Raw genomic sequence first — 26,420 nt, 5'->3', positions numbered from 1 at the left:
AAGGAACTTGGAGAGTAACCCATCAGTCTTTGCTCCAAATTTTCACAGAACTTGAAAACCCACATTCTTCTCAATGTAGCTCTGCTTAGGTGCCCATTAGCTAATACATCAGACATACAGGAGGTCCTCTTATTAGTACATGTTGATATGCTGTGAGATAATTAACCCTTTAATTATAAGACTAATACACCATGCAAATCAACTATGTAATTACATAAAACTACATCTGTAAGGGCTCTGCAACATAAGCAGTGTATCGAATATATTTCTGTTGGGTAACTATTACATGGCTGCATTACGTGTAGCTGCTGCTAGAAATATCAAAACACATTAAAAGTTTAACTAAGACAATGTGTTTCAGAAGAATTTGCTGTCTTTAGAGCAGAAATGTCCCCATAAAAAGGCATGCTCTGTACTATGCTGCTCTGTCCAATGATCAGCAAACACTGCACAGTGTGTCCTAGAATAAACCCAGCTTTCTTCTAACCCAAGCTGGTCTGGATTCTAACTGTGCACACAAAGAACATTTCTGGAAAGTTATTTAAGCTATATGTAGTTAACATGCTGATTGATCTGTACTGTTCCCTTATGCAGATGTTTCAGACTTTCAGTGAGTTTGCAAATCCACTGTCAATAACCTATAACTGTTTCATTGAACCCTTTTTGTAGGATGACAACACGTCCCTAAAACCAGTATTGTCTTTGTTGTCTGAGCTTGTCCTACCAGCCTATTCAATTTAAAAAAAAATCAATATTTTGCCACAGGTTCTCCCTCTCAAACTGTCCTGCTAAAATGCTATCACTGATACAGTTCTCATTTGGCGTTACAACACTTGTACAGGCAACACACACTGTGCCTTTAGTATACTCAGAGCCATTTTTCCCAGGCCTTTGAGGTTTTTTGTTTGTTTGTTTGTTCGTTTGAGATTTGAGTCAGAAGACAGTGGTTTCCTACTCTGTCCTTCCAAACAAGAAAGAACAAGATTATCTTAGCGTAGATCACTTGCATATTTCAACAGCTCTGAATAAATTCCTAGCACTACTTAATCTGAGCAGAAATACAATGTAAATTAATCAAGGATGGATCGATTTTTCTGATTGTGTTCGAGCTGAATTTTGTGTATTATTGATTTCAGCAAGAACTCAGATGGCAGAAACAGTAAAGACAATATTTACAGGACACTGAATAATACAGCAAATCAGTAATGAGTTGGCCTATATGACCCATTTATCTATGACCCATGAGTGAACTCCCCATTCCCTGTACGTTAATAATTTCACTCCTTACGATGGTACTATAATGTTATGCTACCGAACACATCTCACTGGTACAAAACAATTTCTCTCTCACAGTACACTTTCTGAATCAGGCAAATCAGTCAAAGGATCTAGTTCCTGACTCTGACACCTCTACTGTATGTGAAACAAGAACTGAGTGTAGTCTCTCATGCTTGGTCTACACGTGAAGATTAGGTCAAATTTAGGTGACTTAGGTTGAATTTCTAAGCAATCAGTCCACACTACAGGATATGTTCTAATGACTTTAAGGACTCTAAGGTTGACATTTGTACACCTACTTTTCATGAGGAGTAACACCAAATTCAACCTTGCATGGTTGACCTTAGGGTAGTACAGATGGAGTGTTGTGAAATTTGCCTTTCTTGGCCTCCTGGAGGTGTCTCACAGTACCCCAATGTGACCACCATGGCCACCACTTTCAGATCCAATGCTCTCCAGAGCTACGTCTACACGTGAAGCCTACACCAAAGTAGTTTATTTCAATGTAGCGACATCGAAATAGGCTATTTCGATGAACAACGTCTACACGTCCTCCAGGGCTGGCAACGTCGACGTTCAACATCGACGTTGTGCAGCACCACATCGAAATAGGCGCTGCGAGGGAACGTCTGCATGCCAAAGTAGCACACATCGAAATAAGGGTGCCAGGCACAGCTGCAGACAGGGTCACAGGGTGGACTCAACAGCAAGCCGCTCCCTTAAAGGGTCCCTCCCAGACACAGTTGCACTAAACAGCACAAGATCCACAGAGCCGACAACTGGTTGCAGACCCTGTGCATGCAGCATGGATCCCCAGGTGCGGCAGCAGCAGCCAGAAGCCCTGGGCTAAGGGCTGCTGCACACGGTGACCATAGAGCCCCGCAGGGGCTGGAGAGAGAGCGTCTCTCAACCCCTCAGCTGATGGCCACCATGGCGGACCCCGCTATTTCAATGTTGCGGGACGTGGATTGTCTACACGTGCCCTACTTCGACGTTCAACTTCGAAGTAGGGTGCTATTCCCATCCCCTCATGGGGTTAGCGGCTTCGACGTCTCACCGCCTAACGTCAATGTTAACATCGAAATAGCGCCCAACACGTGTAGCCGTGACGGGCGCTATTTCGAAGTTAGTGCCGCTACTTCGAAGTAGCGTGCACGTGTAGACACGGCTCAGGTGTGCAGGAAACAGGGAAGTTTGAACTTCATTTCCTGTTTGTCCATCATGGTGAGCAGAGCAGGCAGCACACCTCAGCAGCATATCTGCTCATGAATTCTCAGGGTCACAGATGTGTTTCAGCATGGAGCAAGCAGGAGATCCATGATCTCATTGTGTGGACGGGGAGGATGAGTATATACTGGCAAAACTAGGAAGCAGCAAAATAAACACAGACATTTATACCAAGATCTCACAGGGCATGATGGAAAAAGCATACGATGGAATTCTGACAACACAGACCCAGAATCACTCGCACAGACCCAGAATCAGACCCTGTCAAACACTGTGACAAAAAACTCACAATGTAGTAGGAAAGCAGGAACTGTGAGATAGGTGCTGAGAAGTGCATTGCTGGCAAAGTTGAAGCTGACAGCCCTCAAGTGGGGATGCAGTCCGTCAACCTCCTGTGACAATGTGGGCATGCACCCTCAACTTTACAAAATTAGGTACTACAAAATCGACCTTAATAAATTCGACCTAATTTACTAGTGCAGACATGCTCTTATTCAATATTGTTCTGACCTTTCAGTTAACATCTGTGTGCCCAAATACTCTGAGTATCTTTATTCACATAAGATATTAAGGTTAAATTTTAAATCTCACCACAGAATTCTTGAGATTATTTAGGTTGAGGACTGAGGCCTTCACACATTTAACACAAAACAGAATATACTCCTCTCAACATGACTGTTTTCCAGAAATTCATTTACTTATTTGGAAAAGATAAATCTTGTAGTGGATAATGTAGACTATAGCTCATACTCAAAGTACCATTTATGGTGTTTAAAGAACTCTCTTGCTCTCACATTTAAGTTTAAACTAGTTAACTCTTCTAATTCTCTTGTACAGAAGCTTCATACGCAAGCTTCATATACAGGTTCTTGCTATCAGAAAGGAACAAGGGAGCAATGAATGTAAGTGTCTGTAGGGTGGAGAACCTCCTTTAACCCCAGAAAACTATCAAATATATATATTTTGGAGGGGAAAAAAAGACCTATTATCCTCATTCTCTCCCAGACAGTTTTATGAATGCTTTTGATTCTCTGTGGACCTCATTTCACTGTCTTTTTTGCACTTACAGTTTCTGTTTCCATACATAATTCTGAATTTCACAGGAAGAAGTGCAAAGTCATATTAAGGAGAAAGAGGGGACAGAATGCTGGAGAGTTTTTTGCCATGACTGATGGGATAGACCAAAATTCTCCATAATAGAAGATATCTCCTACATCACTTAGAAGGACCCTTGGCTAGGACAATGTGCCTAGTTTTTTTAAATTATGCATTATTTTTCAGATCTCATGATCTGACCATCCTGAGTAAAAACAAAAGGCTAAATTTTCAAACATGAGCTCTGAATTTTTGCATGCATAAAACTCTAGTGAAGATGCAAAAATTGTAAAAAACTAATTACATGCAAAACGGCAAGAATAAATTTACAGGCTCGGTTCAGGCATCATAGGGATTTGGTTATATGGTTTTACTGCAATGTGCCTTGTATTTGAATTTCTGCAACCCATATACAAGGCTCGTCTTTGGAATACTGTTTTCTGATAAAAACTTATTTTGCTCGTACCTGACTTAAACACACCACTGTTGTGAACTATATGAAATGAGAAGGACTCAGTACAGATTGAAAATATTTCTCAAGGTAGCTAGAGAAGGGATCAGAAGTTAATTTTATTATTTTTTAAAATCAGGCTGTAGAACATTTAAACACCAAAAATAAAATAAAAAACTAGTGAAAGCAATATAGCATTAATCTGAGTGACAGAGCCTGTCAAGGTCTGAAGTAGAAATACATGCACTAAGGGAATCAGGCTTCTAAGTCACTTAATTCTGGCACTATTTTCCTGGACAATGGCGAACTAGTAAGTCTTTTCATTACTTCTTCATCCAGTTCTGTTCATCAGCCTGGTATATAGTTAGAGTTTGTCTTGGTAACACACAAAGTATTATGGCTATATCCATGGATACTGGACAAGACTTATTTTACTATTTGGATTTAACAATTTTGATATTACAAAAAAAAATCACAGGAATAATGTCTGGGGAACCAATCGGATTGATAAATTCAGCTTTTTGCTTTTACATTCTGTTACAATGGTCCTGTGCCTGTTTTTGACTTTATCCAATGGTTCAGATGATTCCAGAATGTCACTCTGCTGTAACTCTCTTTAAAGCTATTAGTGCACTCCACCACACTTTCATGAAGTGAATTCAATCTAGATGTAAAACTAACAAATAAACCTCCAGCTAATGAGAGATGTAAGACTAAATGTTCATTCATGAAACAAGAATTTTCCCCATAAGAGAGGTTTGAGACAATACTTAAAGGAGAAAGCATGACCATTGGTCAACGACTGCAATTCAGCTCTGAGACAGCAGTCCCGTAGGGATTTTAATTTGTAATGACTGCAGCTGTGCCCTTAGTGTCACCTACTTCAGAAGCCAAGAGGATAAATTTATTTGGACATGATGGGAATTTGAGGAACAGTGCATTAGCTTTTTTCAAGGGAGATTTTTAATGATCTTTCTTGTTCAGGTCAACCTGCTTAAGCTGTGAACATTTAGATAGAAAGGTAAAGCAAAGGCTTTGTAACTCATCAGTCCTCAGTTGTAATGAAAAAGATGTAAATGCCAAATCAAGCTGGGAAGAAGGTTATCTGTGTATAATGTTTTGTGTCCATATTGATTTTGTAGGGAAACAAGCAGAAATACATGGCAGAAATTCTGACCACTAGAATTTAGATTAAAGGTTCACTGACTTTAAGACAAAAAAAAGGTCTGTTTATACCTGTTTCAAGGATGCTCATAATGTTTTTTCAGATGTTGCAGTATAAAGACTTTATATGATCAGCTCCTAATTGCACAATAAAATGTTCGTCACAAGAATTGCTTTGAACTTCTACTGTGAAAAATGAGCATGAGACCAAATCCTGAGACCCTCATCCAGATAAAGCAGTCACTGACTCAGATGGCAATTCACCTGAATGCAGACTCAGTGAGGACTACAGCATTTTGAGCTGTGGTGAGAACCTTCTGTTCCTGGACCTTTTATTAAGCACTTTGTAGGACAATTCTCTTTAAGATTTTACCACATATTTATACTGACACCAACTATGTTAGTTGGAGGGGGGAAATGGGGACACCTCTACAATTTAAGTTTTCATTTACCAAGCGCACCAATTAACGAAACAGTAAATGTGTCTGCTAATTTCATTTATACAGAAGGATGTATTTTGTAATAGGCTCCAAGTGCTTATATACACCATTTAAAGAATTAGCTAACTTCTTCTGATGCTGAACAAAGAACTTGTTTTGAATAAGAACATAGTATTGTCGCTAAAATTAGTCTGGCTCTGACCCAGCCTACACAAAAATGTACTATCAGCATGGCCAAGAGTGTGAAACTCGTGGCTGAGGGAGCTGTGACAACCAAATCCCCAAAGTAGATACAAGTATGTAAACAACCTAAGGATTCTGTGATGAGAGCTAAATTTGTTTGGGGAGGCAGAGTTCACAAAAGACACTCTTGGACAGCATAGCCTGTGTCTTCACTACAAAGTTATATTGTGTAGTTATGTCATTATATTCTCTATAGTGTAGACATACCCCTCTGTTAGACTGACAGTTTAGAGCAGTGATGGGCAACCAGGCTCGTGAGTAGGCTGCATGAGTGGCCCTCCTTCATCTCAATGGGTAGCTAGTTTGACATAACCACGACGGTCCCCTGGGATAGGATAGTTTTGCTAATGGTGCCTGCTAGCCTAGAATTTGCGGGCATGCTGACTGATTCATAGCAGCACTTCAGCAGGGTGCAGAGGGAGCACATAGCTCTCACAATGTTGTGCAGTCAGCATGCATATCACTTCATGTGCCCTTGCATTAAGTGCCTGTCATTTTTGTTATATTGGTAGAAAAAAAGCTCTGCAGACAGAAACCAACAGAGTCTGGCAACCCTGTGTATGGGCAACAGTATGAGCCACACATAGAACCTACCTGGGATGCATATGACCCTCCCACTGCAGACTGACCATCCCAGATCAAGAATCCTCCTCATTTCCCTCTTGCCTATACAGCTTCCTAAGAGGGATTTGAAAAAAAAAACCCACAATGCCTCTCCTCGCACCACAGGATTTGCTGAATGGAATGAGCACTGCTAATATGTGTGATAATTCCTATGCTACTAAATGTGAAGCAGCCAAATGGCAGAGTTCAATACATTGGAAAAGAAACATCTACTTTTCATCCCTCCCCAGTCTCCAAGAAAATTCAAGGGCCATTCCATGCAACAGATGGTAACTGAAGTTCCAAGTGGCCAAATCATGGACTTATTAAGATATTATTTTAGTGCATTGACTTTATCTGGGGTCTGTCTGTAGTTCTTCTATGAGATTTTCCAAAGTTCTTTTCACTTTTCTTCTCTGTATTTCTCATTACCTTCCCAGACACTGGTGACAGAATCCTCAGTGGCAGAGACACAATTGAATTCTCCTGCACACAAAGAATTCAGTGAAGTCTCCCTGCAACTCCCTTTATTGCTTCATGCAATCTTGACTTTTGCCCAGTAGTTATCTCTGGATTAGCTGAAAAGTGAGTCAGTGACACTATGAGCCATTGCTATAGGAGGATCCATCTAACAGAGAACTAGGATGGTCCCTCTACATAGATGCAGTTCCTTTAAGACCAAAATCAAGATATGTTGCATGAGGTTGGACCTAAGATGAAGATCAGAAGCTAACCAATATTTGTAAAAGTCACTGCCTGTAGCAGGGAAGTGTTGGATCTAGGCAGTGGGGAGTCCCAATACTTGCTTACTATTTATTGTGCATATTCCTACAGCCAGTGCACACATTTTCAAACTTCCACTGCATATCTGTGCATCTCCGCGTGGATTTAGGCTTTGAACCAAAGGAGGACTTCCAGGGCTCTCCTTTTCGGGCACTAGGACCCAGAGGAACTTGAGTCTCATATGAGTCAGTGCTGCTCTCACCCCTCAGGGCACTGAATGAGGCTGGAGAAGCCGAGAGAGTGTGTGAATGGCTCGTCTGATTTGGAAGTGTCCACAAAATAGGATAATACGGCTACGGAACAGCTGGAGCACCCTTTAGGCTTCCAACTCGTAGCGGTGTTCCGGATACAGCTCGGAGGTGAGTGGCAACATGCAGATCAAAAGGCTTTCATAAAGGCGCTGTGATTGTTGTAGAAGTTCGGATTTTTAAATTTAGCAAACGTGGTTTGGCTGTACTCTGATCCTCACATCCTCTTGGATGGGGGCAGTCCCGCTGTATTTGCAGGGAGGATTGTACTTGCTGAAACTAGTTAAGTAACATTTTGTGCAGAATGTCTGAGTTCCCTCCCCACACCATGGTTTGCTTGTGTTGAGATTTATAATGGACCTAATACAGGTCATGCTTATCTGGAATGCTTCAATAAGCATGTGCCAGTTAAGTTCCAAAACCTGGGACATCCTTCAGAGTAGCCCAATCTCAGAGAAATGCTACGATTCTCAATTATCTGTTTTCACTCAGAGAAAATCAGACTAATTTTATGTTCATGGTTACCTCCATTAATCTAAGAAACTACCATTCCTTGCTTGTTTCAGGGAACAAGCCTCATTTAACATTAGCCACATTCTTTCTAAAATAATCCTGCCTTTTGTGCTTTGGGAGGGCAGTTATGTCCTTCACTTTAAATTCCCATTATACACTCCAGAACTTTTAGGGGAAAAACAGTGAACTTACCTGTCGGGCTGGTTTTTTCCAAGTTGCCACAACTTAAAAGTTGCACTGTAACAGTTATGAAAATAATTCATGGGTGTTGAAGTGTAAAGCCTCTTAGCCACTTTGTGATACAACTTAAAAGGTTTGAGATCTCTGTGCACCAAACCAGACAGTCACCTAAGTGCACATTAGTAGGGTTCAGAGCTGTTGCATACATTACAGAAATAAGTTCATTTAAAATAATTCTGTCAACTAATATTTCATGTGTGCCAAATTCGCAAGGTTGCAGTGGTGTACGTACCTTCTCACTATGACTGTAATATAGGACCGACAGCCAAATTAATTGGACTGTCCACACAAGTAAGAGAAGCGGGATTTGGCCCTCCAATGTATGAGTCATTCTATAATAAATCTCAGCAGGATTTGGAGAGATCTTAGAACAAGACAGTAACTTTTCTGTTGCGTAGGTACAATGAAGTAGTAGTTATTCAACAACTTGAGAAATGAAGACAACTCACCCTAGAGGGATCTGTTTCACAATGTAGTCGTTGAGGAAGTAGTGATGACTATATTGCTCATTACTTTCTCTGCGTGTTAGCTACGCAATATTAATTTCTTCAGCCAAAATTTAAGAATTCCTCTTCTCAGCTGTGCTTTTGGGATTTCAATTAAGAGTTACACAAAGAACATGACAGCTTATTCTGTCACACGTATTAAATACAGTAGTAACACTAATTTGTTACAATCATTAATCTCTTGCTTTAAAATGTGTGTCAAAATTTGAGTTTAGAAAAGCTGAGTATGCTTTTGTAGGTCAGTGATACTCTAACTTAAAGAGCAAATAAAAGAGATAATGGCTGAGGCACATGTAGGGACTAAAACTATGCAAAGTGGATGTTGCAGTAGTGTAGTAATTGCTAATTAGATCCCAAAAGGTCACATATGACTCCACTTGCTTTGGTTACGAACAAGATGCTTCCTTTTACTCTAAATTTAAATGTATTTAAAAAATAAAATCTGAAAATCCTAATACATTTTAGCAAACATTTATTCCATTCAGACCACCTCTTCTAATGTAAGTTAGAATGGCTATTCTTACTGGGCCTGGGTATTTACGTATTGTTTGCTTAAGGCAATAATACAATTTTGTAGTTATCTGAGGATAGTCTCTATCAGGTGCAAGTTCTGTAGGAAATGTATAGTGGAAGATTGAAATTAAAACTCACCACTTGTAAATCAGTCCAGTACTGGTCGAATTGGAGATTTTTGGCTGTCATTAAAATCTCTGCCCTGCCATGATCTTTCTAACCATCTAAAGCAGTAGTGACCTCTGCTGGCAACTTTCCTCTCATCACCACAAGCATAATGGGTTTATATGATAAAACAAAGAAACTGTTCTGTAGCTCATTAATGAACAATGCGAACAATGTTCATTAACCGGTACTTCCTCTGAGTGTGTATGTGTATGTGTATGTGTATGTGTATGTGTATATATATATATATATATGGACATACCTCTTCAGTGAACAATGGAGCACATTATACACATATCCCATTTCAGCTAATACTTTTGTTAGTCTTTAAGGTGCTACAGGACTGCTTGTTATTTGTGAAGCTACAGGCAAACACAGCTAGTCCTTGGAGATGATATCCCACTTCTGGAAACCAGGGACAGAGAGATTTCTCTCAGTTTCCTCTAGCAAGCCATGCAATACTGTGTTCAGCCCATTCCTGGGAAATAGTTTTAACACTAATGCACACTTTCAAAGAAAAATCTGCTGCTGGAATTGTCATAACTTGAGATAGAAATAGTTGACCGCATTTCAGGTTAAATATTAAAAGATGTAATACTTGGAAATAGTTCCCCAAATGGAAGCAGAATAAAAGTGCTAGCTGAGTGTTCTGTTGGACTTTCTGCTTATAACGAGATTGAAGAGGCTGGGTACTTATACCTAAGACTTATCCACATGCAGATAGTGCAATAGATTCGCATCTGGAATGAACAGGTGACTTTAATAAGTTCAGTGCAAATACATCAATTTACACCAGCTGAAAATATGGCCTCCTGAAGGAACAGAAATTCCTATAGGCAATTCCTATACCTGTAAAAATGGAAACATTGATCCACTGTAACCAACTCTGGAGAGAACAGCAAGACGTAAGCAAGGCAATGAACCAGAGAATGCTCAGAAGCCTTGCAAAGGAGGTGGGCTCCACCTACTGAGTATTTCCTACATGGAAGACAGCTCATTGATTAGAAATGCACAGTTTGAAGTACATAAGAATCCTGGACAAGAATCACAAACTTTGTAGAACAGAAAAGAGCCCGAGCGCTGAAAATATAAGACAAAGCTTTCGTCCAGCTCCATCTATGTTCCAAAATATTGGTGGATGATGCACAGCACCGGTCATATAACCTGCCACCTGTACCACATACATTGAGAGGACATGGGGCTTATTTACACAAAGGCTTGTTTACACCATACTGACAGCAAAGAGCGGCTATAAAATTGGAGGAAATTACATTCATGTCACCTTTACACTGCCAGTAATGGTGCAAAGGGACCAAAGTATACGTGACGCTCAGACTGTAGGTATTTTAAGGTGTAAAAATACTGTGTGGCCTTACAAAACAGAGAGCTCACTTTTCTAACATCTCTTATACAGGCTGTTTATTCGTTGATGGTAAAATTATACCATCTGTATTTGGTTTGTTTAAAGACTAAAGATAAAGAGGAATCATACAGGTACCAATGTGCATGCATTTATTCACTGCAGAAAGAAGTTCACTGGGGGTACAAATACTAATTCGATAGCAGGGAGGATTATGAGTAAAGATCTGCAGAAACACCTAACAAAAGCGTATAATAGATCAGCACAGGGGCAGCTGTAAACAAGGGAGTGAAGTGCAGAGTTTTGCACCCTAGGGTAAAGGGTATCTGTATGGGGGTGAATTTTCTAAGTAAACTCTAACATTGTCAGGGCTGCAGATAAGGCTGGGGGGGAGTTGGAGTAGGTAGTTGCCCTGGGGCCCAGTGATTCAAAAGGGCCTAAGGCTCCTGGCCACTGCTGCTCTACAACAGGCACAATAGAGGCTGGAGCCCTAGCCCTTTTACTTGCTGTGCACATTGTGGGCAGCATTAAGGACTGGCTTGGGGGAAAGGAGCCTGACTCCGCACTCCTGGAAGGAGCAAAGCTATGTGTAGAAGGGGCATGGGTAGAGCAGCTGGACCCCCTTCTCCACCTTACTCAGGGGCCTCAAAGTCTTTCGGCCCCCTGTTGACTGTCAACATGGGATGCTCCAGACAGACTTCTGCTGAATGGGCAATAAATAAATAAGGACACAAATAATGAAAATGAAGTAATTTGATACATTCCCGCCACAAACACTGCATCAGAGCTGGAGTACACATAGCTGAAATAAGGGCCACTAATGGGGGGGAAGTGTGAAAAGGGGCAGCTGCCTGGGGCCCAGTAATTTGAAAGGGCTGCAGGCTACAGCCAGAGCTACTACAGCATCAGCCAGAGCCCTAGGCCCTTTAAATCGTCAGGAGAGCTCCAGGCAGTGCAGGCTGGGCAGCGGGGCGGTGACAGACTTTGCTGGGCCATGGGCAACAGGGGATGAATAGACTCAGAACCTGGGTCCCCCGAGAAGGGGTGGGAGGTTGAGCAGAAGGGGAGTGGCTAGGGCCAGCCCTCAGCACCGCACAGATTGTGCCACACCTCGGCCATCCAGCCCTCAGCAGTGCTCAGGGACAGGCAACGAGTACAAGGGGAGGAGGAAAGGAATACTCTGAGGTAGAATGAGAGGCACTCTAATTAATTCTTTCCTGAAATACCAGAGCGAGAGAAGGCTTGAAGCTCATAGGTTCCAAGACAGAGGGGACCATTGTGATCATCTAGTTTGTGCTGGTAATGGGACTGAGGTGTTTGGATTGCCAGAGGGAGCTCAGGATTGCGGGGGTGAGGGCTATGGCTAGAGGTGCAGACTCTGGGGTGGGGCTGGGGTAAAGGGTTTGAAATGAAGGAGGGGGCTCAGGGCTGGGACATATGGTTAAGGTTCAGGGATGAAAGCTGTGGCTCGGGTTGTGGAATCTGGGATGGTGCAGAGGATAAGGGGTTTGGGGTTCAAGCTTCCCTGGGACAAAGTGCTCTCTCTGTCCCGTCTCACTGCAGCGGCTCTGGGCCAGGTGAGAGGCACCCATCAGCTGGCCATGACACCATTGGTGAGGTTGTGTTAGGCAGGGGAATGGGCACATATTGGCTAGCTACGGTAGGTCTGTGCTGCTTGGGACAGCAGGAGAGAACTTTAAGCAGGTCCTTCTCCCACAGCTGTGACACTTCCCTGCAGCACTGGGGTCGGAGGACCACACCACTCCCCCAGCCATGGCAGCTCCCTGCTGGGGCTGGAGGAGTGCACAATTTCCTCTGCTATGGCCCCTGGAGGAGCACACCTCTCTTCCAGTCTCAGCAGGGAGTTGCCATGGCCATGAGAAAGGTACCTCTCCCTTGGCCACAGCAATTCCATATGCAGCAGCTGTGAGCCCCTGCATGGGGCTCAATAGAATCATAGAATCCTAGGGCTGGAAGGGACCTCAGGAGGTTATCGAGTTCAGCCCCATGCCTAAAGCAGGATCAACCCCAACTAAATCATCCCAGCCAGGACTTCATCAAGTCAGGACTTAAAAACCTCCAGGGATGGAGATTGATTCCACCACCTCCCTAACTAATGCATTCCAATAGTAACAGAGAAAAAGCCGTGCTAGTCTATACACTATCAAAACAAAAAGCAGTCAAGTAGCACTTTAAAGACTAGCAAAATAGTTTGTTAGGTGAGCTTTTGTGGGACAGACCCACTTCTTCAGACCATAGCCAGACCAGAACAGACTCGATATTTAAGGCACAGAGAACCAAAAACAGTAAGCAAGGAGGACAAATCAGAAAAAGATAATCAAGGTGAGAAAATCAGAGAGTGGAGGGGTGGGCGGGGAGGTGAAGAATTAGATAAAGCCAAGTATGCAGATGAGCCCCTATAGTGACTCAGAAAGTTCCCGTCCTGGTTTAAACCATGTGTTAATGTGCCGAATTTGAATATAAAAGCCAGCTCGGCTGCTTCCCTTTCCAGAACGGTGTGATAATTCTTCTTCAGTAACACACATACCTTTAGGTCATTCACAGAATGCCCCAGTCCATTAAAATGTTGACTAACTGGTTTGTGGATCTGGAGTGTTTTGATGTCTGTTTTGTGCCCATTAACCCTTTGTCTAAGGGAGTTAGAAGTCTGTCCGATATACAAAGCATCTGGGCATTGTTGGCACATGATGTCATATATGATGTTAGTAGAGGAGCATGAGAAAATGCCCGTGATTCTGTGAGTAACCTGGTTAGGTCCAGTGATGGTATTTCCAGAGAAGATATGTGGACAAAGCTGGCAGTGGGCTTTGTTGCCAGGAAAGGTTCCAGGACTGGTATTCCTGGGATATAGACTGTGGCTGTTAGTGAGGATCCTCATAAGGTTGGGAGGTTGTCTGTAGGAGAGAAAAGGCATGTCACCCAGGGCCTTCTGGAGTGTGGCATCCTGATTAAGGATAGGTTGTAGGTCTTTAATAATGCATTCCAGTGCTTCACCACCCTCCTGGTGAAATAGTTTGTCCTAATCTCCAACCTAGACTTCTCCCACTGCAGCTTGAGACCACTGCTCCTTGTTCTGCCATTTGTCACTCCTGAGAACAGCCTCTCTCCATCCTCTTTAGAGCCCCACTTCAGGAAGGCTGCTATCAAATCACCTCTCACTCTTCTCTTTTGCATGTGCTCCAGCCCCGAAATCATTTTTGTTGCCCTCTGCTGGACCCGCTCCAAAGCATCCACATTGTTTCTATAGTGGGCGCGGGAGGGGCGGGGGGGGAATGGGATGCAATATTCCAGATGTGGCCTCACCAGTGCCAGAGGGGAATCATTTCTCTCGATCTGCTGGAAATGCTCCTCCTAATGCATCCCAATATGCCATTAGCCTTTTTGGCTACAAGGGCACACTGTTGATTCATATCCAGCCTCTCATCCACTGTAATCCCCAGGTTCTTTTCTGCTGTACTGCTACTTAACCAGTCGGTCCCCAGCCTCTAACAATGCTTGGAATTCTTCCTTCCCAAGTGCAGGACTCTGCACTTGTCCTTGTTGAACTTAATCAGATTACTTTTGACCCAGTCTTCCAATTTATCGAGATCACTCTGAACCCTATCCCTATCCTCCAGTGTATTTACCTGTCCCCTTTCTTAGTGTCATCTGCAAATTTTCTGAGGGTGCAATCCATCCCCTCCTCCAAGTCATTAACAAATATGTTGAACGGTACCAGCCCCAGAACTGATCCCTGGGGCACTCCACTTTAAACCGACCTCCAGCCAGACACTGAGCCATTGATCACTACCTGTTGGGCCCAACTGTTTAGCCAGCTTTCTATCTACTTTACAATCCATGTATCTAATCCATACAGCCTTAATTTATGGGCAAGAATAGTGTGGGAAACTGTATCAAAAGCTTTGCTAAAGTCAAAGTATATCACATCTATTGACTTCCCCATGTCCACAGAGCAGCTGTGTGGCTGTGGTTCCCTACCCCACGTCTTTCCCGTCCAGGGGGACTCTCCCTGGCTCCTCCCATAAAGTGCAGCTCAAGCATTTAATTGGCCCACCTGGCCTCCTTAGCCTCTTCATGGCAGGTGTGGGGTGAACACCCCATCACACAGGTCAGGGCCGTCTCACACAGACCTCTGACCCAGATCCCTATGACAGGCAGCACTGCCAGCCACTCTGGCATGCCCACACCCTGCCATCAGTCTCCTGGCCAGGACAAGCAAGTCCACTACACCAACACAGAAAAAAAAAAAGACACCTAAACCTTGAGTCCCAGCTGTGCTCATCTACCCCATTGCAAGGTTCGTTTAAGAACCCTCAGCATTGGTCTCTCTTACTCCCCGTTCTTTTCCTGTTAAAGGTTCCTCTCTATGTGGAGCATGCTCTGCAGGCCTGGGAGGCGGGGCTACCTGCCTCTAGTACTGTCTTTTGCCCCTTTGAGCCCAATGACGGGTTTGTACTCCTCATTCAGCACCCAAATATTAGCCCTTTGGCCATAGGGTCACACTAGCTACATCTACACTACAGAGATCTTTCAAAAGAAGCCCTTCTGGAAGATCTCTTCCAAAAGAACTTTCGAAATAGTGTGTCCACACACTAAAAAAGCATATCAAAAGAGGGATCTGCTCTTTCGAAAGAGAGCATCCACATACTCCCTGCTTTTTCAAAACAATGGGTCAGGAATCAGGCCTCATGAGGACTGCTCTCTCTAAAAGAAGGGCCTGCAGAGCATCTACACACAACTTCTTTCCTGAAACAGGAAGGGAAGAGTGATTTTGAAAGGAGCACCACTTTCTTTTGGTTTACATTCAAAAGAACACTTTGTGTGTGTAGGCACTCCTTGGGAACTTTCAAAAGAGTCCCCTTCTTTCAAAAAATCTTTTGAAAGAATTTGCTAGTGTTGACGCAGCCACTGTGAGTGCATATGAAAAAGCAAATACAGTAAACCCTCGCTTTACGTGGTTTTATGCAGCAGTGGGCAGCCAGGCAGGCTAATAGCCTCTTTCCCATTCTTTCCCAGAGCAGCACTAGGCACTGCACTGAGATGATAGTGGGAAGGTTTTTAGCCTGTGGGCAGCCAGGTAAGTTAAAATCCCCTTCTCCCTGCTTCCCAGAGTGGCACCACTTGACAGCTGCCCTGGTTCACCCCCATTAAACACCCTGCTGGTTCAAGCCCTCCAACACCCCTACCCCTGTGGCCCCAGCTCACCTCCCCTCCTCCATTCCCCGTGGAACTGGCTCCAACCCCTGTGCCACAACCCCCGCACCCCAACCCCCACATTCCCAGGCCACAACCCCCATGGATCTGGCATTCTAATTTTTTTATCCATGGGCAGAATAAATTTTGTTACCTGCACCAAGGCATGTGCAGATGTGTACCAGAAATTGAAACACATGCTGTGTGTTGCCGTGGGTGCCCTGCTAATCAGTTGGGCGACACCTGAATCTCTCCTGGGCTGCTGCTTAAGTACTCAGCTTACAGGGAACATTGCCCAGGGCTCCAGCCACAGCGGCTGGAACTCCTTGCCCCAGTGCTCTTGCCTCTATTATCCCCCTCTTTCGGCGGACCTGCCCAAGCCCCACTACTGCTTCACCCATGCACCACGACTTCCCATCCCTGCTCTGCCCCGACCCTGCCCCATTCCACCCCTTAGCCCAAGCCCCACCCCTGCTCTGTCACACCACACCTCTTCCCAGCCTTGCTCTGCTCCCAGCCCCTCCCCATTGCACCCTTTCCCAAGCCCCTTCCCCTGAGCAATGTGACTCCAGGGATTACTGGGGGCATGGGGGGGTTGCAAGGGTCAGTTCCACTCACACTCACCCTGGCAGGAAGCAGAGCAACCTGGCCCCAGCTTGCTGCACTCCCCCAAGCCCAGCTCTCAGCGGTATTGCTCAGTTTACAGTCCTTAATGAGCACTACCACTTTGAAGTGCTCAATAGATTTCAACCCCTCAAAAGTGTCTGAATTATCTGTTAATATGTGAACAAGTTCTTTATGCTTAGAGAATTCATAAAAAGCCAATAAAACCTCCTTTATTCTAAGATTAAGCGTGAGACTTTTGAGCCCAAAGACTATATTCTTCTGAGAGTTATAAGCACCTGAACACCAGGGCTCAGATGAATGTGGTGTGGAAGCCATTTAGCAGGTCTCTGCTGAGCACTTGATAAGGGGCACATTTAATGGACAGACAAGGTGTGAGAGGTCATACTTTTTGCTGGATCAGATTCTGTTGGTGAAAGAGACAAACTTTTGAGCTTACACAGAGCAATTCTTCAGGTCCTCTGAAGTTACTTGTGGTGAAAATTAAACCTAGAAGATCAAAACCAGAGCTCTTGTATTTCCACCTCTGGGTGACATTTTGGTGGAGCAGCGTCCTGGTCCCAGTCCTAGGTCAAAACTTACATACAAGATAGTTTGAAAAGCCTGAGTAAAAATGTCAAGTGTCAGTAGTATCACTTCAAATTAGGGTTGTCGATGACCCTTTAAATATTAATTACTATTAACCTCACTGTTAAACAACAGCATATTACCATTTATTTAAATATTTCTGGAAGTTCTCTACATTTTCAAATATATTTATTTCAGTTACAACACACAATACAAACTATACAGTGCCAGATTCATATTTGTTTATTTCAAATATTTACATGGTAAAATAATATTTTTCAGTTCACCTAATAAAGTCCTCTAGTGCAATCTCTTCATCGAGAAATCTGAATTTACAGATGCAGAATTATGTACAAAAAATAACCACACACAAAAATAAAACATTACAGCCTACAAACAAATCCATTTAGTCCTATTTGTTGTTCAGCCAATCACTTAGAAAAAAATTGTCTACATTTGCAAGAAATAATGTTGCCCATTTATTATTTACTGTGTCATCTGAAAGTGAAAACAGGCTTTTGACTGGCACTGTTGTAGCCACCATCACAAGATATTTATGTGCCAGCAGATCCTCTACAGATTCATATGCCCCTTTATGCTTCAAGCACCATTTCAGAGGACATGTGTCCGTGCTGATGACAGGTTCTGTTTGATAATAATCCAACGCAGTGCAAACCAATGTATGTTCATTTCCATCATCTGAGTCAGATGCCAACATCACAGAGTTGATTTCCATTTTGGATAGTTCAGCTTGTGTAGTTTCTGCATTGGAGTCTTGAGTTTTTAAGATTTTTGAAAACATACTGCATAACTCATCCCTCTTAGATTTTTTGAAAGCACTTCAGATTCTTGAACCTGAGTGCAATAGCTATCTTTAGGAATCTCACATTGGCTACGTCTACGCTAGCCAAAAATTTCAAAATGGCCATGCAAATGGCCATTTCGAAGTTTACTAATGAAGCGCTGAAATACATATTCAGCGCCTCATTAGCATGCTGGCGGCCACGGCACTTTGAAATTGATGCGGCTCGCCGCCGCACGGCTCATCCATACGGGGCTCCTTTTCGAAAGGACCCCGACTACTTCGAAGTCTCCTTATTCCTATGAGCAGATGGGAACAAGGGGACTTCGAAGTAGCCAGGGTCCTTCTGAAAAGGAGCCCCGTCTGGATGAGCTGCGCGGCGGTGAGCCGCGTCAATTTCAAAGTGCCGCGGCCACCCGCATGCTAATGAGGCGCTGATATGTATTTCAGCGGTTCATTAGTAAACTTCGAAATGGCCATTTGCATGGCCATTTCGAAGTTTTTGGCTAGTGTAGACAGGGCCATTGTTACCTTCTTTGAATTTTATCAAATCTGCAGTGAAAGTTTTCTTAAAACAAACAATATGTCATCATCCAAAGGTGCTGTAACATGAAATGTATGTCAGAATTTGGATAGAACAAAGCAAGAGGACATAGATTTCAGTCACAAATTTAATTAGTGCTTTTTTTTTTTTTTAAATGAGCATCATCAGCATGGAAGCATCATCTCTTGAAGGGTTACACAAAGCATGAAAGGACACCCAAATTTTTAGCATATCTGACACGTAAATACCTTGCAATGGCAACTACAAAAAAGCCATGCAAACACTTGTTCTCACTTTCAGGAGCACTGTAAATAAGATGCAGGCAGTATTATAATTGTGATGGAGTTTTTGGGTCCCCAAGCTCTGCACCCCATCTGCAGGCAGGAGTGACTCTCACTTGGCAGGAGAACAGCGGGTTTATTAGCTGACAGGGCACACAGTGTCTTACGGAAGAGTCAGTACAGCAATCAGAGACAGCCAGTCCAATCCACGTTGGGGACAAGAGGCCCTGAGGGGTCCCCTGGAGCCGGGGCCTTGCCCCCTCCTTTGTCTTTCTCTCTCTCTCTCCCCTGCCCAGACTAACTGCTTTCCAACTCCCAGTTCCAGTTCAAACCCCTCAGGCTCCACCTCCTCCTTTGTCTGCAGTCCAGAGGTGTCACCTGGTCGCCTAGGTTACCCTCAGCAGGAGCTCCACACCCTCTGTGAGACACACACGTATACACATGTATCCCCCACTACATCACAATCACCCATAAAGATAAACTTGTATATTGTAGTGTTTGGCTGAACAAGAAGTACGACTGAGAAGACTTGCAGGCTGTAAAGACTGACACTTTCATTTTTGAGTATAGTCATGTAACAAAAAAGTCTACATTTGTAAATAGCACTTTCACAGTAAAGAGACTGTGGTAATTGAATGAGGTGAATTAAAATACCATTTTTGTTTATAATTTTACGGTGAATATTTGTAATAATATAAAGGAAGCACTGCACACTTTATATTGCATTGCAGTTGATGGTCAAACTTGAAATCCCCTCTTTCAGTGTTTGAAACCCTTTGGACTCCATCTCAAACACTGAGGACAGAAATATTTACATGCTAATGAAGATCCTTTTTTCTTTTTCCAAGGATCCTGTATTTGCCATAAAGCCTCAAAGAGTTACTGTAAAGTGGCGCCCATTGGCAAATGGCCATATCAACCCCTATCAAAACCACATTCTCCATTACTGGGAACAGCTGCATAGCATGATTACACTTTCCAGATTTCTCAGTGGAATCTTATGGAACAAAAGTATGTTATGGTTACAGTCTCCAATAAAAATCCAAAGAAGTTGTATGGTACGTGCTCTGTAGCTTTTCAAACCTAAGGCATTCTCCTTGGACTGGGAACTTCAGAAGTTACTTTCCTGGTGATATCATTCAGATGTTCCCGGCCAGAAACCCACTGACAGTAAAGTGGTACCTGCAACTTCTGACTCAGTTGATACGGTTATTGGATGTTTTCCAAACAACCGTCTTCAAAAAGATCATTTTAAAAATGACATTTTGGAGACAGACCTATACATGTCCCTTGCCATGGTATATCATAACAATGTGCTAATGAATGAGCAGATCCTGCTCCTGTAGAATTAAGTAGCGAAACTCCCACTGATGTCAGTGGAAGCGTTCGAGCTTGAAGAGAAAAAAATTTGTCAACCAACAGGTGAGGTGATTCCCTTTTATTTCTCCAACTTTACTCACCCACCAGCCATCATCAGAACTATGACTATCATAGATATCATTCAGACATCCAATCCTTTCCAGAAATACTGTAATCCTGCTTCTCACTGGTAGCTGGTCATTTATTTTGATTTGCTATATTTGTGAGAGACACTGAAGTGTTAAAACTGCTGTGATAAAAAGCTTATTTCAGTCATAGCTAGATGGTAGTTGCTTGGGAAATGAAGAGAAGGTTGGACTGACAGTTTTTAGTCACTTTTATTAGTTTGCAGATTACAAATTTCAGTGGGCTGGGAGGATTATTTCATAGAATTTCCTATTATGCAGAGTTTATCTAGTTTTCTGGCTGTCAGCTAATGTGGTTTTTCTAATCTAAACATTTTCTTTTTTTTGATGTTTCCCAACCTTCATTGATTCCCTAATTTTTTCACTAAATGATTGATTCTGTAATTATGCTTCAGAACTCGTCATGATTTTAATGGAGTTGGGTTTCATTACTCCAATTTCTTTATTTTGTTTTTAATACAGCCGTATGAAAGCTAATTAAGAAACACAGTGACTGTATTGTGTTCAATTTTTTTGGCACAGTTACCCAGGAATACATAATGCATCTTCATCCAGTCATTGCTTCTGATAGGGATTACTCCTGCCTGTTGCTGAGCATGCTAGCCCCAATATGCCACGGTACGGCTATGTCTACACTAGGACACTAGGTCGAAGTAGCCTATTTCGAAGTAAGAACATCGAAATAGGCTACTTTGACGATTATCGTCTACACTTCCTCCAGGGCTGGTGACGTCGACGTTCAACGTTGAAGTAGCGCCGGGGAACGTCGAAAGGAGCCGCCCCGGAAGGAAATGAGGAGCGTCCACACACACAAGCCCCCTCTTTTGAAATAAGGGGCCGAGAAAGCCCGTGGATGGGGTCACAGAGCAGACTAGCCCTTCCGGGGCAGCTGCAAGCTGCTCCCTTAAAGGGCCCCTCCCAGACACACTCGGCCTGCACTGCACGAGCAGCCCTGCATTGGTGATACAAGCCTCGCAGACCTCAAGCCCGCAGACATGGACATCGAGAAGCAGCTGGAAGCCCTCCAAGCTGCCTCCTACGGAGCAGGCGCCCTTCTAGATGCTGCCTGGGCAGCTGCCCAGCAGCTTCTGGAATGGGAACCCTCCCTAGGGGCACCAGGAGGCGCCCCAGACCATCGGGCCCTCCTGCTCCCCCCCTCCCCCGGCCGGGTGCCCCGCTGACTCTGGAGGTACCCCTCCAGCACTGAGTGGTGGGAGCACCTGGTTATGGGGGAATGGAACGATGAACGGTGGCTGCGAAACTTCCACATGAGCTGGCAGACCTTCATGGAGCTCTGCCAGTGGCTCACCCCTGCACTGAGGCACCACAACACCCGGATGCGGCACGCTCTCCCCGTCGAGAAGAGGGTCGCAATAGCTGTCTGGAAGCTGGCCACTCCAGACAGCTACCGCTCTGTGGGCCAGCAGTTTGGAGTGGGAAAGGCCACAGTTGGGGCTGTCCTGATGGAGGTAAGGAGGCCTGGGTCTGAACCCCCTGGGGAGGGGGTCCTGGGTGAGGGGGTCCTGGGTGAGGGGGGCCTGAGGAGGGGGGCCTGGGTGAGGGGGTCACACTCTGCAAACCCTCACAGGCACCCATGTTCCCCCTCCACAGGTGGTGCGTGCACTCAATGCCCTGCTGCTGAAGAGGGTCATCCGAGTTGGGGACCTGGACGCGGCCGTCGAGGGATTCGCCGCCATGGGATTCCCCAACTGCTTTGGAGCCCTCGATGGGACCCACATCCCCATCTGCACCCCAGACCACAGTGGTGGTCACTATATCAACAGGAAGGGCAACAACACTCTGGTCCTGCAGGCCATGGTGGACAGCCATGGCCGCTTCCAGGAGTATACGTGGGCTGGCCCGGCTGTACCCATGGTGCACGCGTTTTCCGGAATTCGGGACTATGCTGCCGACTGCAGGCGGGAACCTACATCCCCCCAGAGGGAGATACCTCTGGGGGATACCACCACCGTACCCCTCTGCATTGTGGGGGATGCGGCTTACCCACTCCAGCCCTGGCTTATTCGGCCCTATACAGGCCACCTCAATGCTAGCCAGAAGCGCTACAGCGCCCGACTCAACCATGCCTGCCAAGTGGTCAAGCGAGCCTTCGGGCGCCTGAAGGGCCACTGGCGTTGCCTCCTGGCACGCCTAGACCTGGGCCTCCAAAACATCCCCCAGGTTGTGGGTGCCTGCTGCACGCTCCACAACCTGGTGGAAAGCAAGGGGGAGGCCTTCATGCAGGGCTGGGCACTGGAGGCTGGAACAGCCTACCCCCAGCCAACCACTGCCCTGAGCTGCCAGGCCCACCAGGATGGGGTACGGGTCCCGGGTTCCAGTCCAGGTCTAGGTCCAGGTCCGGGAGGCCCTGAGGGAATACTTCAACCAGGGGGCCTAGTAAGCGACACCCAGGCCATGCCTGCACCCTGCCCCAGCACCCACACCCCACCCTCACCAAAAGCACATGGGACACAGGTTTTTTGAAAAATAAAACTGTCGTTATTTACATAACCAAAAATTTCGCCTCTTTTCGGCATATATAAACCAAATAAAACAGAATCATTATATACAGGTGGGGACATCTATAATAAACTATGTACGGGGGGGGGGGGGGTCAACTATAAATAACTATATACAAGGGCAGGGACAACTATATACAGGGGGAGACGTGGGCAGGCCACACATCGGCCCATCATTCCGGGGCAGGGGTGGAAGGGCGTGACCCCTGGCACGTTCGGGTGGCTGGTCCCCCCGAGCCGGGGTCCCCGGTGAGGCTGGCTGGGGAGGTATGTCCGAGGTGGGTCCTTGGCCCGGTCATCAGCTCTGGGTGGCTCCTGCCCTGCGGAGCTGGTGGGCGGGGCGGCAGGCGGGACATCAGGTGGGGCCGCAGGCAGGGCAGCAGGGAGGACATCGGGGGGCAGACAGGCCACCAGCTCCTCAAAGGTGTCGGCCACCCGGTTGAAGGTGGCCATAAACTCCCGCCAGGCCTCCCAGCGCCAGGCAGCCTCCCGCTCCTCAAATTGGAGTCTCCGCTCCATGATGTCCACCTGGCGCCGGAGGGCAGCAGCCACCTCCGGGTCATGTGTGCTGCAGCAGTGGGCCCGTCCCGGTGCAGGCGGCGACCCCGGGCGTTGGTGGTCTGGTGGGCTCGGGGGGCTGTCTGGGACCACGTATGGTGTGGCTGCACAAATAGGGGGAAGGGAGGCCCCAAGGGTCTGTGGTCCCCCCACCCCCATTGGTGCGTGCAGTGATCCTGTGGGTGGCCCCTTTCAGTGGTCCACCCCCTCACCTCCCACCGGGGGTGGGGCACGGCACTGTCCATGGGTGTACGTGCTGCTGGGCACTGGTGGCTGTGGCACTGTCCCTGGGCTGTAGTCTGCCATGGCAGGTTGGGGTCTTGTGGGGATGTGGGGGGCCCGCGATCAAGTGGTGCCCCCGCCCCATGCCCAGGGGGTCTGTGCTCTGTGGAGTACACACCCGACGGTGCACCGCCAGGATCAGGAGAGGCCCATCTAGCGGACACCCAGCTGGAGCTGTGGGACGGGATGTCCAGCATGAGCTTCCCCTCCTCACTGGCCGTGGTGTCAAAGGTGGCTGGGGGGGAGGAGGTGCCCCGGGGGCCCAGGATAGCCCTGAGCTCCCAGTAATAGGGGCAAGCAGCGGGGGCAGCCCCAGACTGGCTGGCCGAGTCCCGGGCCCGGGCATAACCCTGCCACAAGTCCTTGACCTTACTCCTGATGTGGTCAGGAGTGTGGGCAGGGAGGCAGCCAGGCCCTCGGCCAGCCGGGCGAACCCCTCCGCATTCTGCCACTTGCTCCCCATGATATGCAGCACCTCCTCCTCACCCCAGAGCCCCAGCAGGTCACGGAGCTCAGAGTCAGTCCAGGAAGGGCCCCATTTCCTAACCTGCCAGCTGGAGGCCTAGGAGCCCTGGGATGGCCTGGAGGGGAAGCTCTGGGGGCACTCGGGAGGCTGGCTCACTGCCATGGTGTCCGTCTGGCCTGTGCAGGGGCACCTCGTGGCACGGCTGCTACCTGCACGGTGTCAGCTTCCTACTACGGGGCTTCCGGGTCCGTGCAGCTTTAAGAACCGCTGGGCGCAGAGATCATAGAGCCCCGCAGGGGCTGGACAGCATGTGTCCACCTAACAGCTGATTGCCGCCATGGCGGACCCCACTATTTCGAAGTAGTGGGATGCGGATCATCTACACTTACCCTACTTCAACGTTGAACGTCGAAGTAGGGTGCTATTCCCATCTTCGGAATAGCGATTTCGACATCTTGCTGCTTAATGTCGATTTGAACGTCGAAATAGCACACGGCACGTGTAGACGCGATGCATGATATTTCGACGTTGTGCCAGCTACTTCGAAGTAGCCAGCTAGTGTAGACACACCCTCCATGTTTATCTTTAACCACACGAGGAGCCCTTTTGACTCCAGTGCTGAGTATCTTTTAGGAGCAAACCCAAAATTAACAATGTAGACATCCATTGTTAACACTTCTCAATTTAGCCCTGATGTAAGCAATGCAACTCCAGTAGCTTTAATAGAGGGATGAATTTGGCACTTAACATTTCTATAAAAGCAAGAGGGACTAAGTTTATATTATGCAGATGTTTAAAAATTCATACAGGTTGTACTTCCCTGGTCCAGCACCCTTGGGACTTGGCAGGAAATTGCTGGACTGGGGCAGTCAATGCTGGCTCACCGGCTGCCACTGACTGATGGGCTCTTAGTGGGGTGTCCGCAGGGGAAGAGACAGGGGGATTGCATGGACAGATCCTCCCAGTGCGCATGGCAACTAGGCTGCAGCCAGGTATGGGTGGAAGGAGGTACACCAGTGCACTGAACTGCCTCTCCCCAGCCCAGCAGGGATGGCCCGCAACACAGGAGCTTTGTGGTCTGCAACCAAGAGCACCAACAGCCCTTGTGAGCCACTGAACAAGTGGAGGAAGGTGTCAGGGGTCTTTAGGCTTCATGATCCCAGAAGGGGTAGCAGTGGCTGGGGTTTCTCCATCCCTTTGAATTGCCAGACCTCAGGGCAACTTCCCCATTTGCTCCCCCTCATCAGCAGGCCTGGCTGCATCCCAGGGCCAGGGATTAAAGGGTCCCCCTCAGCCTGTAGCCCTAGGCAGCAGCTTCTAAAGCCTCTTTCTTAATATGGCCCTATTGCTTGAGCTGGAGGAGTGTGACAGGCCATGCATGGGGCTTATTAGACACTGCATGGCTGCACAGCTTAGAAGGATCCTGACTCGAAAAGGAGTTGGGAGTTTGCAATGTTATTGCAGGTTGGGGATTGGGGTGGTACTGCTACTGTTACTTCTGTGCCACTGCAGGTAGCAGCATTGCCTTCAGACCTGGGCAGCTGGAGAGCAGCAGCTGCTGGCCAGGATCCCAGCTCTCAAGGCAGAGCTGCCACCAGGAACAACACAAAAGTAAGAATGGCATTACTTCTGTAATGTAAGGAAGGATTACTTCTGCTGCTGTCTCCAGCTGCCCAGCTCCAAAGGCAGTGCAATGCCCCCCCCAAAAAATAACCTTGTGACACCCCATCCTGTCACCATCACCTTTTGGATTCAGACCAGAAACACTGGTCTCACCTTTGAAATCTGTACTGTATAGGGTAATAGCACACAAAAGACCAGATTTCACAGGAGGAAACCAGAGTCCATAGTTTGTGGCATATTTTTCACGGCCATGAGTTTGGCAGGGTCTTATTCATATACAATAATTAAGCAGGGAATAAAATTGAAGGAGATTTAAGTACTGTGAAAATTTAAAAATAATTCATTTGAACTAAATATGACTGTTCTTAAATGGCATCTGATTGTTGCTTGTGATTTGTACTATAGAATTTCAATGAATTTTGAAATTGAACAACAATAGGTTCCTAGATAACTACAAAATATTTTCTATCCTCTACTAATGTGCTCAGCTTCTTTAATTGTTTCCATCAGTGGTAACATTAATAATGCAAATATGTGTGCTACATTGTCTCTCATATTAAACAGGAACCTTTCTAGGGCCCTGGCTCTCTCTGACTGAAGGTGCAC

The 26,420-nt window shown here is 46.0% G+C and overlaps 1 protein-coding gene and 1 long non-coding RNA gene across 3 annotated transcripts in view; one reads left to right on the top strand and one right to left on the bottom strand.

Annotated features, from left to right (window-relative positions):
* Positions 1 to 26,420, bottom strand: part of LOC142002036 (uncharacterized) — a 228,587-nt gene that overhangs the window by 78,366 nt on the left and 123,801 nt on the right. The gene's annotated exons all lie outside the window — the stretch shown is intronic.
* On the top strand, positions 7,528 to 22,858 carry LOC142002030 (uncharacterized). Its single transcript, XM_074977816.1, has 3 exons — positions 7,528 to 7,643; positions 21,088 to 21,835; positions 21,978 to 22,858. The coding sequence occupies exons 2-3, from the start codon at positions 21,593 to 21,595 to the stop codon at positions 22,848 to 22,850; spliced, it is 1,116 nt and encodes a 371-aa protein (XP_074833917.1). The 5' UTR covers positions 7,528 to 7,643; positions 21,088 to 21,592; the 3' UTR covers positions 22,851 to 22,858.

Source organism: Carettochelys insculpta, chromosome 26, assembly GCF_033958435.1.
Source record: "Carettochelys insculpta isolate YL-2023 chromosome 26, ASM3395843v1, whole genome shotgun sequence".
In the NCBI taxonomy this organism is placed as follows: domain Eukaryota; kingdom Metazoa; phylum Chordata; order Testudines; family Carettochelyidae; genus Carettochelys; species Carettochelys insculpta.
The sequence above is the reverse complement of the archived record's forward strand: the minus strand, read 5'-3'. Positions and strand labels throughout refer to the sequence as shown.

Excerpts from the sequence above, each read along its gene's own strand:
- LOC142002030 (XM_074977816.1), top strand. The coding sequence starts at position 21,593 with ATGGGGGAATGGAACGATGAACGGTGGCTGCGAAACTTCCACATGAGC. Across the intron at positions 21,836-21,977 it reads TTGGGGCTGTCCTGATGGAG|GTGGTGCGTGCACTCAATGC; the intron begins GTAAGGAGGCCT and ends CCCCCTCCACAG.